Below are 14369 nucleotides of genomic sequence, written 5' to 3'. Positions count from 1 at the left end.
ATTCCTGACAATTGCTATTAGTTGCAATTCTCCCTTAATTTCTCATAACGTGTCCATTCTAATGTGGACGCCAAGATTAACAATAAAAATCTTCTGCAATACCCCCCTCAGAGGTTGACACATGGACAGAACAGAATGAATGACTCATTTTTTTTCCATTAAAACAAACCTAAATCAGTGGTTTTTCACCTAAACCGAATTGTACCAAAGGGTTCAAACCCAACCGGCTCAGGTTTTGAGTTAAAACCTGAGAAATTTCTCACTCTTCTCTCTCTGGCTCCGTTTGATTTGAAGGTGAATTTAAAGGGAAGGGAAATGAAATTTTTATATTTAAAAAATGAATATCTATAATCATTACCCCATGTGATTCAATGTGAATATATAAACTACTTGATTTTTTAACTATTTTTGGCAATAATACATTTTATATGGGATTTTTATTTTACATATTATAGCAAAGGGTTTTAGATGTAAAGTAAAGTGAAATTTTATAACTAAATATGAAATGATTTAAAGTAATGATATAGTCACATAGGATAATGATTACATATATTTCTTTTTTAAATATGAGAATGTTACTTCCTTTCCCTTTAATGCTTCTTGCAACCAAACATAGCTTCTGTTATGTCTCTCTCCCTCTCTGCCCTAACTTGCATGCTTTTCCTTGCCCATGGAAGGAAGAGATTGCTTCTCCTCACACGAAGCTCCCTGCTCCCTGCTAACGAAGGTGCTCTTCTTCTTTCTCTTTCACTCCCTCTCCTTACTTCAACGTTCAACCTCTCTCCTTCCTTCCCCAGCCAAAAAGTAAAGAAAAGAGAACAAGACGAAGCCTCCATTAAGACCGAGCTTGTTGCTTATCTATTTTGCAAGGGTTCCAATGTTTCCCCTTTTCCTTTGCAAACATTTCTGATTCGCTCTCTTCTTTGTTAATGTCCAACTAACAACTTCTGTAGACCACATTTACGGGAAAATGTTGGGGACCCTAAACGGGAACTGATTTGTTTCTTTTTCTTCCTCTCAATCCTTTCCTTCTCGGGGTGAGTCCTAGTCGTAGCCCTCCCCTGCCATCTTCCATCCATCCAACCATACCTGATCGAAGATCCATCCATTTGAGTGTAATTACAGTTGATTTGAAAAGAGAGCAAATCGAAGCAACCATTTTGATCGGATAAGCTCCGTGTGTCCTTCGTGTCTCAATGGAGAGTTGGGGCTTTTTGTAATCAATATAGACTGAAAGACTCAGAGAGTCCATTACTCCCTTCCATCAACCAACAATTCTGCTATGTCGTAGCCTTCTTTAGAGGATGATAAAGAGAGAGGAAACAAATTGATAACAAAGATGTAAAAGTTGAAGAATTCTGCTTCTAAATTAGTGAAATTTTCAATTTTTGATTTATCAAAACATAAAATTGATGGAGAGAGAGAGAGAGAGAGAGAGAGAGAGAGATTTCTCAGGTTTTAATTCAAAACCTAAGCCTGTTGGGTTTGAACTATGGTTCGGTTTAGGTGAAAAACCACTGATTTGAGTTTATTTTAATGGAGAACAAATCTGAATCGTTCATTCTGTTCTGTCCACGTGTCAACCTTTAAGGGGGTATTACAAAGTATTGCACAATATGGGTGTTGCGGAGGATTTTTATTCCAAGAATTAGGAAGAGAAAGAAAGAGGCAATCTGATTCTAGATCCTCTCTTTTAAACCCAACCCATGCTGAGAGAGAGGTCTTCGTTCAATAACAGATGTCTTCGAAAAATAGACAGCAGAGTTTGCCGCTGCTCATCGGCAAGCCAACTCCTTGTTCCTTCTCTATTTTTTCTTCTTTTCTTTTGTTTTTTTCCTTGTTTGGTTCTTCCCTTTTCTTCTCCCACTCCATCGCCACCTCTTCTGTCTCGTAGTGGTGAAGTGTGAAATAGCTGGCCCTCCTCTTGACTTGTGAGAAGGACCCAACAATGGGGTGAATCTGTTGATGATGGAGGAGAGGAAAATGAAGAGGTGAAGGAGGGAAAGAATGGAAAGAGAACCTCCTAGAAACCATGCTTTTAAATGGGGTGGTGCGATGGCTTGCAAGCACCAGTCCTATTAAAATCATGACAACATAGAAAAACCAAGAAGAAAGCAAAGGGTGTCATAGAAAAATCGAGATACAAGGTAATTAATTTAAAGCGCCTCTGTTCTCCAGGTGTCTCTTTGCAGAAAATTAATTTTAAATTTATGAACCAGAGACGTTCTCGTATGTGAATCTGATACACTCTCGTTCTTTTCTCTTTCCCTTTTCCTCTCCCTCTCCCTCTCCCTCTCGCTCTGGATTTAAAACTTGAAGAACTGTGGCGGCCTCAGCGTATTTTGGGTTTTAGGATAGTACAATTATTTTTAAATGGATGGGAATCGAGTTGGGTTTGGGAAAGGATCCAGATCAAGATTACCTCTTTCTTCTCTCCTTTGATCTTGCTGTTCACGTTTAACGTGGACACTTGTCAATTGTAAGAATTATAGAGGATTTGAATTTGATGTAGATTGTCGCCAGTTCTTGTGCAATTCTCTCCCAATCATGACACGTGTATAATTTTTAATCCGGCGGCTTTCATCTGTTAACCCATTTTAGCCCGTCACTTGCCGCTATCAACAACGGCCGGATCTCAACTACCACTGGACAACCTTCATCGTCCATGGACTGTAACATCTCTCTCCCTCTCTCGATATTCAACTTGAGGGGACCAAAGCTCAGAGCTCACCAAGCTCTGTTCTTTCACTTCTCAGGGTTCTGTCCATTTTTTCTTGCAATTTCTTAGTATTAGATTCGAACTTTTGAGTAGACACAAAAAGACACTTGAGAGATCCTATCAAGATTACAAAGTCTTTTCCGATTTCAAGTTCGTTTGATTCTTTCTACTGAAACTCGTTTTTTTAAAATAAATCTAAAATTAGGGTTCCATCTAGTCAATTTCTAATTTTTTTTTTAATCTAACGTTTCTCGATCTTGTCTTAATTTTTAGACTGATTTTTACGTTTTTTGAACTTCTTCTCTGTTAATTAGTTTGTTCGAAAGCTGATATTTCTATCCAACATTGATGCTGATATTGTCAATTAAACATGTCAAAAAAGCTTCTCAGGGTGACAAGCAATTCCAATATGACTTCTGCGGCTCTTAGACTGGTTTTTTTTACGTTTTGCGGCTCTTAGAAAAGATCCCAAAAGACATAGTGCAGACCTCCCAGGGCTATGGATCATCTCAATTGAGTTAATCAAAGACAATGCAACAAAGATTGGTTCATGCATTAAGGAGCTCTTTAATGGTGAAGACGGGTTTAAGGACGGTGGCCTAAAATCGCCTTTGATAGCAGAGTATATATTTAGGACAGTGGCCTAAAATCACCTTCAAATCTAAGGATTACAAGGTTTGCTTCTTACAACCTCAACGCTACGGCAGTTGTTGTTGCCGCTTTTTATGTTGTCTCTTTGGCTTAATCGTCGTCCTTGCCATCCTCAACGACATTTTCTCCCTTGTCATCTGGTTTGTCATCAAGCCGCAAGCTCCGAACTATTCAGTCGATAAGCTTTCCATCGAAGGCTTCAATATGGCGCAACAGGGGATGTCCCAAACTCTCTCCCCTGAATTTGATGTCATACTCCCAGCTGATAACACTCACACAAAGATTGGAATATTATGAACCGAAAAAGCTCGGTGATAACTCTAATTTGGAGCTCAGCAGTGGTTGAGCTTCACCGGGGAAGATGAAGGTTGTCTGGTAGAGGCAAGTGAGTGGTTAAAATGGGTTAACATAAGAAAAATCTTTCATAGCCGTTGGATTAAAAATTATACACATGTCATGGGTTAGAAGAGAATTGGACAAGAATTGGAGATGAGCAAAATCTCTTCATGTTCTCCTCTTTAGTTAGTTTTTTGCAGATATTGTCTACAGTTCTTACGTGCAGTTATGTATGTTCTTCGAAGATCTATTACGACACCTAACTCTTTTTTTTTTTTAATCTCTAGTTCTTTCCAATATGTACAACTCGAATTTTAAGAAGCTTTCTCTTGATATCTAGGTTTAGGGCTTCGGCTTCCAATTATTGTTTGACGGAAGCTATGTTTCCGAGCTTGGTTTCTGACTATTTGTATATTAGTTCCCATGATCTATTGTGCTGATTTTGTTGGGGTCCTATAATCTCTTGTTCTTTTATTGTTTTGGGGATTGTTTTCAATTGAGAAGTGAGACACTTGTGGTTTGAATCAAATTCAGGGTTTTGCTGCATTGTATTAATGCTGGAAAAAGTTTTGATTTGATTTTGGTTTCTCATATATTTCTTGCGTTACCTATCTGCTAGTAAAATTTTGGGTATTGGCTTGAAACTGTGTGGTGTTTGACAGAAACTTGCTTTCTGTGATATAGGAATTCAGGAGTCAAATTCAATTCGTGAGCTTTGAAGGAATAGGAAGGAGTTGATCCTGAATTTGGTCGCTATTTTCCCTAACCCGTTTCATTTGACCAAAGAGTCTTTATGCCTATTTTGTTTATTCATTTTGTTTTTCTGAGAAAATGTGGAGTAAGAAAGAGGAAAAAGCTCAGGCTGCAGCTGAGAGAATCAAGGCTGCATCTTTGATGGCAGCAAAGGGTCTTAGTCGTGCTCAGGCAGAATGTGCAGCTGCAGCTGCTGCTCAAAATGTAAATGCATACGGCCAGAAGAAAGAAAGTCCAAGCCGATGGCAGGCGGAAAGAAGCAAAGAGCCAAATGTACTTGATGAGTACTGAAAAAGCAGTCAGATTGGGTGAGAGGAAAGACCTTAAATCCTCCATGTTGACTGTAGGTGGAGGTTCTTCACAATGCCAGAAATGTTTCAAGACTGGCCATTGGACATACGAGTGCAATAATGGACGAGTTTACATTTCCAGACCATCTCAGACGCAGCAACTTAAAAACCCCAAGTTGAAAATGAAGCTTTCTGTCTCGTATGAATTGGATAACCCAGATATTCAGAAAGTGGAAAATTGCCCAGATATTCAGAAAGTGGAAAAGCGTAGTAAGAAAAGCAAGAGGAAGCACTGAACAGATTCTGACTCGGAGTGAAAGGAGTGAGGCTTCTGTTTTTGAGACTGATAGTGGAGCTTCATTGGTAACAGGGTCAGATTATTCTTCAGATGAGAGTAGTTCGATTTACAGTTCCTCATCGGATTCAGAAGAAGAGCAGAGTGAGGAGGCACAAGAAGTACAGCTTATCTTCTGATTACTCAGATTCTGTTTCAGCTTCGAACTCTGATTCTGATGATAGGAGCAGCAGGAGGAAGAGTAAAAGGCACAGTAGAAGGCGCTAGAGGGGCAGCAGATCAGGAAAGGAGATGATATTATTTTGTTGACTTGCTGTCACTATTACTAGTTTCTGGTACTTGTTATGCACTTGGCCTTCTGGAAGTTTGTTCTATATTCCTGTGCCAATGTTTTTGATGTAACAATAAGAACCATGTTCTCTGGAATCCTTTGTATTTTTGTTTTTCTTAGATTTGTCATGTAAATACTGTGGTGATGCCAGTTTGGAATGATTGTTGATTCAATATATCTGTTGCTTTATGTATAATCCTCTCCATGATGTTGTTACTTTCTTTTTATACGATATTGAAGGTCTTATGCAACCTTTTGCTAGGGGTTCATGGCATTAGTGGAAGAGCATCATGATTGGTTCCATTTTCTGTTAGTTTTAATAGGGATGTCCAATCCAAGCCTGACCTGACTAAACCAACCGAGAACAACCATTTGAGCCTGAGACTTGAGTAACCAATCATTTAGTGGCCTGGTCTCACTCTGGGGTTTTAATGTGTTGCAAATCATTGTTCGGTTCTGGTCCAACCTAAATAAATCCGAACACAGAGATTAGCAGTGGTCAGATACAGACCATGACCAATCATTTAATAAACAGTTTCAGTCTGGATTCCTTGAGACTGGTTAGATTGTTGGCTGGTGTTGGTTCTTGCCTTCAAGGCTGGGTCTTAAGGCCAAACTAATCAATACCCACCAGACTGACCAATTGGTACACCTAATTTTTAATGTCATGCTCAACAGCATTTGTGGACACAATTAATGCTTGTATCTGAGTGACATACTCAGTCATTTTTATCACTTGCACGATGTAATGGTATGCTGGTGGCCAGTGTAACTAGAAAAAGAAAAGGATAAAGAAAGTATGAGTAACTTGTGATCTGTAAAATATCACATTGGCCACCAGCATACTCAAGTCATTTTATCACTTGTACAATGTAAATGGTATGCTGGTGGCCAGTGTAACTAGAAAAAGAAAAGGATAAAGAAAGTATGAGTGACTTGTGATCTGTATAATATCACATTGGCTAGCATGATGGCATTTAAAAATTTGGAAAGCCACTTCGATATGGTGATTCTATGAAACATTATGCAATGTTAATATAAATTTTGGTTTATTCTTCTTCTGAAATTTCTTTGCTTCTTTTGCATGAGTCCACATTTGGAAGAGAGGAAAGATGGACAATTTCTCCTCTTCTACTATGTTTGTAGAAGCAATTAGGAGTAATCCTTGTAATTTTCAATTTGGGACGGAGTATACTTTGGTCATTTTCATGAGCATCAAAATCAAGATATGATTATTTGGGTGTCTATTGTGGTGGATTTTATGGGCTAGCATGTACTAGTCCTCAGAACAGGCATATTTTTTACTGTGACAAAACCCCTAGGGGAAGGACAGAGAGTTGGAGCTCAGTTTCAACCCTTGGTCTTTTACTTGATGATGTATAAATGCAGGTACCTGCTTTAGGGTATGAAATGTGCCCACTTTTGTGACCTCTTCTTATGTTATCATTCTAATAATTCTATTCATGTTCGTTGAGTGTATATCTGTATTTCTTTTTATTGACTTGATTGAAACATGAGAGACGTGACCAATGGAGATAACATTCCAACTATGTAGGAATGAGAAATTTTGATGTACAACACTAAAAATTCTATATTTCATCAGCACTGAAGATTGTTTTCGAGTCTATAATCTATATACAGCTGTATTGTTCAGCATATAATTTATCACTTCAGCATTTCTGAGTGCACCATTTGGCAGCCCAGCGGAAGGACTTAGGCATCAATTTTAAGAGAGATTGTTGCCATTGATCAAATTGACTTATGTCTGAGACACACATTCGTCCCAAAGGAAGAATCTAAGTTGGGCATTCCTCTGCTGTTGCTCATAGCCTTATCTCGCTCTAGGTAAGCTACACATCTCTCTCTCTCTCTCTCACACACACACACACACACACACACACACACACACACACACACAGGTATCCATGCATTTATTTACGTATGTACTTATCAAGTTCTCTTGGTTGATAGCTGCAACAGTGGTGTACTTTTGTAGCTAATTGGCTATAAGAATATTCAAGGCACTTCAGGGTTGTCATAAATGCAGTTGCCCCCTGCATTAAGATGATCAGTGAGTAGTTTGATAGTAGTGGGACTATTCATCAATAAGTGGAATTTATTTTAGAACACCATTTATATATTATGCTCAGATTATACCCTCACATGATTATCATGTTTACAAATTCCACCTTGATCCAGTGGTATGGTATTTGTTTTCCTTGGTTTTTGTTTTGTCGAGTCAATTCTGCTATATGGCAATGGTGGTTTAAATTGTTTCTCCTGTTTTCTGTTCTGTACGTATTGCTAGAACATGTAATTAAGTAGTTTGGGCTTGATTTTCTTTCAGTCAAAATGAAATATTTTGGTGATCCAAATCATAGTTGTCAAGTCAGAGCTACATGGTGGCTTGGTAACTGGACATTCGAGTCAATTAACCAGTTTGTGTGTCTAGAGAAGACTTTCTTTCTATTTCTTTTTTGAGTTTCCTTATAGATCTGGGATGGCTTTAGTTTATTAAAGTATTATTTCCATTAGGAGTTTAGTTTCAATTCTATTGCAGATGTTGTAATGGATTTAGGATTCCCATCCCAAGCCTTAGTAGGTATTCTGATACTTATGCTAAATTCCCCCAAGTTAGTTTTCTCCTATTACAATTTCAATTCAAAATCTATTTATCCTTTTATATCTGTGATTGTTCTTGAGCTTTCTTAGTCAAAGTAGAATTTGTTTTCCTAATTTTATTTGGATTAGGAATTCTGTTTTCTTTTTTACTCTTTGGACATTGGTAATTTTTAGAACGAACTTAAATCTGCAAGACATTCCTTTAATAGTTTTGTTAGGATATATGTCAACCAAATTCCCTGCCTTCAAATACCTGTATGTGTTTTGTCTTGATTCCTTTTCTGCCTTCCTTAGTTTCCCCTTGCAGTTATTTGTCCATTAAGTGTAATTTAACTGTGTAAAATGTATTTGGTCAGTTCTCATTTCTACCGTAGTACTTGTTCAAGTCTTTCTGTTTTTTGGGTGAGAGATTTGTTTGTTAATTGATGTAATTACAGTAAATGCTTAAAACGAACTAGACTGCAGTATGATTTCTTTTGCAACAGCTTCAACAAATTGCCACTCTAAATGGCTTTGTTACTGCTCTTTTATGCTCTTTGATAACAGTTTCTCAGGAGGCTTTCTGGCTCACAATCTTGATTTTGAAAGTGTAACCCTTCCCTGGTCCTGGCGAATTTGGTACACGGTGTGTGCTAGAGATATTTCTCTCTAATACAACTAATGAACTGCATTAGATTCCCCACCCCTCCTTTCCTCACAGTTAAATCTAAATTTGAACTTGCGTGCATGATGTGGTGCCTTCCAGAGCTTAGTTGCCTTTGTATTGCCTTATTTTCCGTTCATAAAGTTGGGATAAGGTTATGGTGGTGGTTGTTATCGTAAAGTGGAGGGAATGTTGCTGCATAAAGTTAATACCGATTTTAACTTTTGAATGGCCCTAAATCCTTTTACTTGGTTATTCACATGATTTGGGTTAGCTAACATAATTGTATATGTTATTTATAGGTTGAGAAGAGGGAGAGGGCAAAGTGAACCTTTTGAAGAATGATATAAATACAAATGCAGCATCCAAGAGAGAAACTCAAGAGGGAGCACCTATCTAAGGAAAATGATGATTATTCTCTGGTAGTCCCACTGCAACCACCTCTTTGCTCTTGGTATGTGACAATCTTATGATGGAAGGGAATAGGGGATAGCGAATAGGAAAAGGGGAAGGTTTTATTGTCCAGAGCCTAGAGGTCAGGCTACTTGGAGTAGCCATGGTTGACTTTACATGGCAAAGAATGCTCTCTGCAAGATTACCCATTGGGGTGATGGTATCTTTTAGAATAGGGGAAAAGAAGGCTGCTAGGCTGTGTGGTGCCTTCAACTGGACACAGGAAGGTTGAAATGACCACACCATCCTACCTGAAATGAAAAATCCATCATTTGTTGGATGCACCCCGACACTCTTGTTGGCCTCCACACTGGTGCAAGGGCCACACAAGCTGGCAGTGATCCCCCATTGGAATAGAACATTACCTTTTGATACTTTATGGTGAACGGGTGCAGGCGTGGTTGGAGTTGGAATTGGTTCAGTGTTGGCATTATTTTCACTTGGGGTGATGCTTGTTCAGTTGCAATTGAGCGTTATTGCTATAGAAACCTATTTCAACAGGTGTAGGGGTGTCAATCAGTCGGTCCGGCTCGGTTTTGATCCAGGTTGAGTCGGTTTCGGTGTGGGAAAGCTGAAACCGAAACCGAACCAATAAGGAAATTCCGGTTTCGGTTTTGGTTTCAGTTTCGGTTTGTCTTTGGTTTTTTAAATTGATTTGTAACCGGGTTGGTTTTGGTTTTTGGTCCAGTTTGGATTCGAATTTCCATACAAATGTATACAAAACTATGCAAATTTTGATTTTTTTTAATGAATTATGGAGTGTTTCGGTTTCTTACCGGTTTGGTTTAAGTTTCGGTCCGCGTTTTGAGCCGATTTCGGTTTGCTTTCGGGTTCATCCAGTTTCCAATGCGGTTCGGTTTGGTTTTGGAGTTGCAATACTCCAAACCGAACCGAACCAATAAGGATTTGGTTCGGTTCGGTCTGTGTTGTTATCGGTTTGGTCCGGCCGGTTTTACCAGTTCGGTTTAGGAATTGACATCCCTAAACAGGTGCATCAATTTTGGTGTCTGTGCGTTGAACATTAGTTGAAGGTGATATCATAAGAAATATGATCCTTTGAATTAGCTTTACATTAGTGATAGAATCGACATTAACTAAACCATTGTTTCAATTTAAAAAAGCCCAAAAAAGAGAGGAACATATTTTAAATGCATTTTAAACGAAAATGTTGTCATTTTTTCTCATATTGTTAAGAAACAAATGGCAAAATAAATTTAAAAAAGAAAAAAATTGAAGTTCCTTATTTTCCCTTGAGAAACGCATTACATGATTTGCTATTTATAGTGGAATACTACCCTTGTGGCCATGGCTAATAATTCGAATTAAATATCTAGGCCTTTACCATGGTTTTACAAAAACTGATATTGGGATCGGCCAGCCCGAAACTTTCAATTTTCCTTTTTATTAAAGACTATTTTTTGACAGATTTGTCCTCAGTTAGTACTTGTTTTGGGGGCTCAGATAGAACCATTCCACTGATACAGAATCGGGCAGTTTCAATATGAATGCGGCCGATACTAATACGGGGTATCGATCGAATATCCGATACGGTTTTCTAAAACCACGGACTGCCTTGTGTTTCCCGCCACCGTTTTAATGCAGAGACAATAATTGGATAAGGTGCCCAGAAAATCATATCCTTTGCGACACGTCATGCTGGAATGGTCAATAATAGACCAATCATAATCACAGTAAAAGCATCTCAAGGGAGTTAACAGTAAATACATCTTAACCCTCCCCCTTTCTCCCTCCCCTTATCTCCTCCCTCGCCTTTTCCCCAAGGCCCCAACTATGCAATCTGCAACGATGCCTCTCTTCAAGCCCCTATCAATGGCTGAGGGCTGCCTTACTTCTTCCCCTACCCTATTCACCCGTAAAACGTCATACCCATTTCTTTCTCTTCCTTCAAAACCCACAAAACTCCACCTTTCCTCTTCGCCTTCTTCACATCCCTCGTGGTTGCCTCTAACAAACAAGCTCTCTCCGTCGACTCTAGTACCTCTTGTGGCCCAGACCACCTCTGGCTTGACTGAACAAGAGGCAGACCAAACTGAGGTATGTATTCAAACACTTCCACCCTCTTTTTAGTCTGATAATTGTTCTTTCATGTTTTCTGTTGGATTTCTTCCTAGTGCCCTTGCGTGTTTTGAATTTATCCAAATATGGTTTTTACTATCTGGTTATCACAATGTGTTGAATTTATTCAATTAAAATTCCTATTATTGATATTGATTTGCTTTACTTCTTTTACTCTTTATATCTTCTAAGCCTAAACCAATTTGCATCTTCATGACATGGACTCTGGTCGATTGTAGCTTTGCCATTCACTTGGACTGCTGGGGGTTTCAATTTCCAAATGGAATTGGCTCAGTGGAATTCCTTGTCAAATTATTTGTACTTCTGGGTCTTAGCGATTTTTCAAGAAAAAAAAAAAAGCGGTTTGGATATCTCTGTCTTGATTACTGAGTTCATCTGGTTTAAGTTGGTAAAATTGATATTATACGCAGAAAGAGTCACTGGATCAAATTTCTTGTCCATCAATTAGTTCTTGAATACTATAAGTAAAGAAAAAGAATATTACAAGGCAAAGTTGCTACCAAGAGGAACTAGGCCCCAAGCTAACAAAGAGAAAAAGAACAAAAACATCAACCCAAGGACCTGAATAATCAAATCTAAATCTCTCCAAAAAGAGCAATAACGAGTTCACAATGTAGGCATCAAATTTTCCAATTGGTTGAGTGAAGAAAATAAGGGGCAAACCTAATACGGTGACTCCCCTCCCTACGCATAGCAGAGACTCGAGTGTCTTCCCAATGGAACTCCTCCGTTCTTTGCTTCAACTCTGGCTCATCCTCTAGATTTTCAATATCTTGAATACTATATTCATACTAAAGATGTTTTTTTTTCCACTGCTGAACTCTTTGTCAGGGTACTGGCTATTTTATTTGTCAATCTGGAACCTAGATTAATAGCTTGGAGTCTCCAAAGTAGTGAATGTATAAGGGGTGAAGTTTATGCTTGGTGACTTTTAAGGAAAGATCTGTTACCTCCATAACCCCACTCTTATGCTTTTCATACCATGGATTTTAGCGTCGTTAACATTGCATAATCTGATTATTGGAACAAGGTCAAGCTTTTTGTGCTTTTCTTTCCCTTTCAAGGTTGGAGAAGTTTCAATCCTTTGAAGTTTTTAACATTGCATAATCTGATTATTGGAACAAGGTCAAGCTTTTTGTGCTTTTCTTTCCCTTTCAAGGTTGGAGAAGTTTCAATCCTTTGACGTTTTTGACATTGCATAATCTGATTATTGGAACAAGGTCAAGCTTTTTGTGCTTTTCTTTCCCTTTCAAGGTTGGAGAAGTTTCAATCCTTTGAAGTTAAGATTGTTTATAGATCATGGTGATCTTTGCTTTGATGGGTAGCTCCTTTCCCATGCTCTCTGGCAGTTCCCTCTATGTGTTATTGTCAAGTTGCCTACTAGAAGGCACATTTATCAACTTGAAATTTTGATTTTCTCTGGAAAAGTATTGGTGTTCTCGCCACTGACTTAAATTGAAATGTATTGGTGTTCTCACCACTAACTTAAATTGAAATTTCGGATCTAGAATGGAAAGACTGTTAGATATGTGCTAACTGACCAATCACATAAGCAGCCACTTGAACCAACTGGAATGATAGGTGAGGGGTGATGGAGGTATCAGGCGGCTATGAGAATTAGGCCCAGTTTTATTGAATAGGTGAGGGGTGATGGAAGTAACAGGCTGTTTGTAATCAGGGGGAAAAATAGTACGAGAATTAGGCTCTGTTTTATTGAATTGCTTACATTTCTTACCTGTTTTTTGAATCTAGAAGTGAAGTGTATAAGAATTCATGCAGGAGTTTGCAAGTACCTTGGTTTAACTATTTAAACTACAAAAATATAACATAGATGGATAGCTGTATTTAAAGAGTTAAGTTGCATTCAGTTGTGCCTATCATTTACCTTTTTCCTTTTGCCCAGGAACAAACAAAGAAATATTTTTTTGTTGTTGCAAATGCAAAGTTCATGCTTGATGAAGAAGAGCATTTCAAGGAGCTGATGTTTGAGAGGCTTCGCTACTATGGGGAACGCAGCAAGGAGCAAGACTTTTGGCTTGTCATTGAACCAAAATTCTTAGATAACTTCCCAAATATCACCAAGAGACTGAAGAGACCAGCTGTTGCTCTGGTTTCAACCAATGGCCCATGGATCACGTAAGAAACTTAACTTTCACATTATAGTTTTCAACGCCCCTTTCTTATGCTTGTATCCTGACATAAGAGATATAGAAAGCTTAAAGCTGCAGAAAACTAGCTAATTCCATTACACGATCTGGGAATTCTCTTAGGAGCCATTTACCAGTCCCTCCTTAACAGTCTTCTCATAATAACTATTCTTGAAGTGAGCCTTACTTCTCAATAATTCATTTCTAGTCTATCAATATCTTATATAGGTGCTTCAAACTCAGTTCATAAGAGATTGAAGCCTGCCGAGTGACAGAGATCATGGTTTCAGTACTACACTAGCGATTTTATTTTTCTTCCCCTTTTTCAGATTACTTGTTGGCAAGTTCCTCTCATCCATAGAGATCAACCCTCATCATGATTCCTGGGTTCAATTTGTTATTGTTGTGTATGACTCGATGCATGTTTTTCCCCTTGCAACAGTTTGATTTGCAAGTGTATTGAGGATTAATGAATCATTAAAACCCAGAAGACTGTAAATGGGCCTCTTTAGGGAATACATGTTCCATGAAAAGGAAAAAAAATGTCTTCTCTGTATATTAATTTCGTGTGTGGATTTAAACCCTTTCCAGTATGCATAATTGTAAGCAGCTTCTTGTATTATTGAGGTTGGCAGGTTCATGAAGCTGAGACTGGACAGAGTATTAACAGAAAGTTATGAAGCTGATAGTCTAGAAGAAGCTTTAGCCTCAACCCCTGCTAATTTGGAGTTTGAGAAGCCCGAAAATTGGGTAGCACCCTATCCAAAGTATGAGTTTGGGTGGTGGGAGCCATTCTTGCCACCGGTATCTAAAGAAGCAAAAGTATGAGCTAGTGCCATTTTTTTGTACACGTTGGTTTTCTGCATGTAGTTATATTGATTGTCTAAATTGAGTATATGCTAATATATGACTTTGTTTCTTTTTGGTACCTGAAATAAGAGATAGAGCTTTGTTCATCAGAAAGTGGTTGTTCTTGAGGTTAGAGGGCATTCTCAGAAAGAAAAAAGCCCATAAAGGGGCATATGGATTATA

The 14369-nt window shown here is 38.4% G+C and overlaps 1 protein-coding gene and 1 pseudogene across 1 annotated transcript; both read left to right on the top strand.

Annotated features, from left to right (window-relative positions):
* The first annotated feature begins 2369 nt into the window (after nucleotides 1–2369).
* On the top strand, nucleotides 2370–5568 carry LOC122078969 (annotated as a pseudogene).
* Nucleotides 5569–10842: 5274 nt separating this feature from the next.
* LOC122078698 lies at nucleotides 10843–14300 on the top strand. Its single transcript, XM_042644795.1, has 3 exons — nucleotides 10843–11148; nucleotides 13094–13326; nucleotides 13973–14300. The coding sequence occupies exons 1-3, from the start codon at nucleotides 10885–10887 to the stop codon at nucleotides 14163–14165; spliced, it is 690 nt and encodes a 229-aa protein (XP_042500729.1). The 5' UTR covers nucleotides 10843–10884; the 3' UTR covers nucleotides 14166–14300.
* Nucleotides 14301–14369: the final 69 nt, after the last annotated feature.

This window comes from Macadamia integrifolia, chromosome 5 (genome assembly GCF_013358625.1).
Source record: "Macadamia integrifolia cultivar HAES 741 chromosome 5, SCU_Mint_v3, whole genome shotgun sequence".
Classification (NCBI taxonomy): domain Eukaryota; kingdom Viridiplantae; phylum Streptophyta; class Magnoliopsida; order Proteales; family Proteaceae; genus Macadamia; species Macadamia integrifolia.
The sequence above is the reverse complement of the archived record's forward strand: the minus strand, read 5'-3'. Positions and strand labels throughout refer to the sequence as shown.

Coding starts and splice junctions, on each gene's coding strand:
- LOC122078698 (XM_042644795.1), top strand. CDS start 10,885: ATGCAATCTGCAACGATGCCTCTCTTCAAGCCCCTATCAATGGCTGAG. Junction 11,149..13,093: donor AAGAGGCAGACCAAACTGAG/GTATGTATTCAA, acceptor CCTTTTGCCCAG/GAACAAACAAAGAAATATTT. Junction 13,327..13,972: donor ACCAATGGCCCATGGATCAC/GTAAGAAACTTA, acceptor TGAGGTTGGCAG/GTTCATGAAGCTGAGACTGG.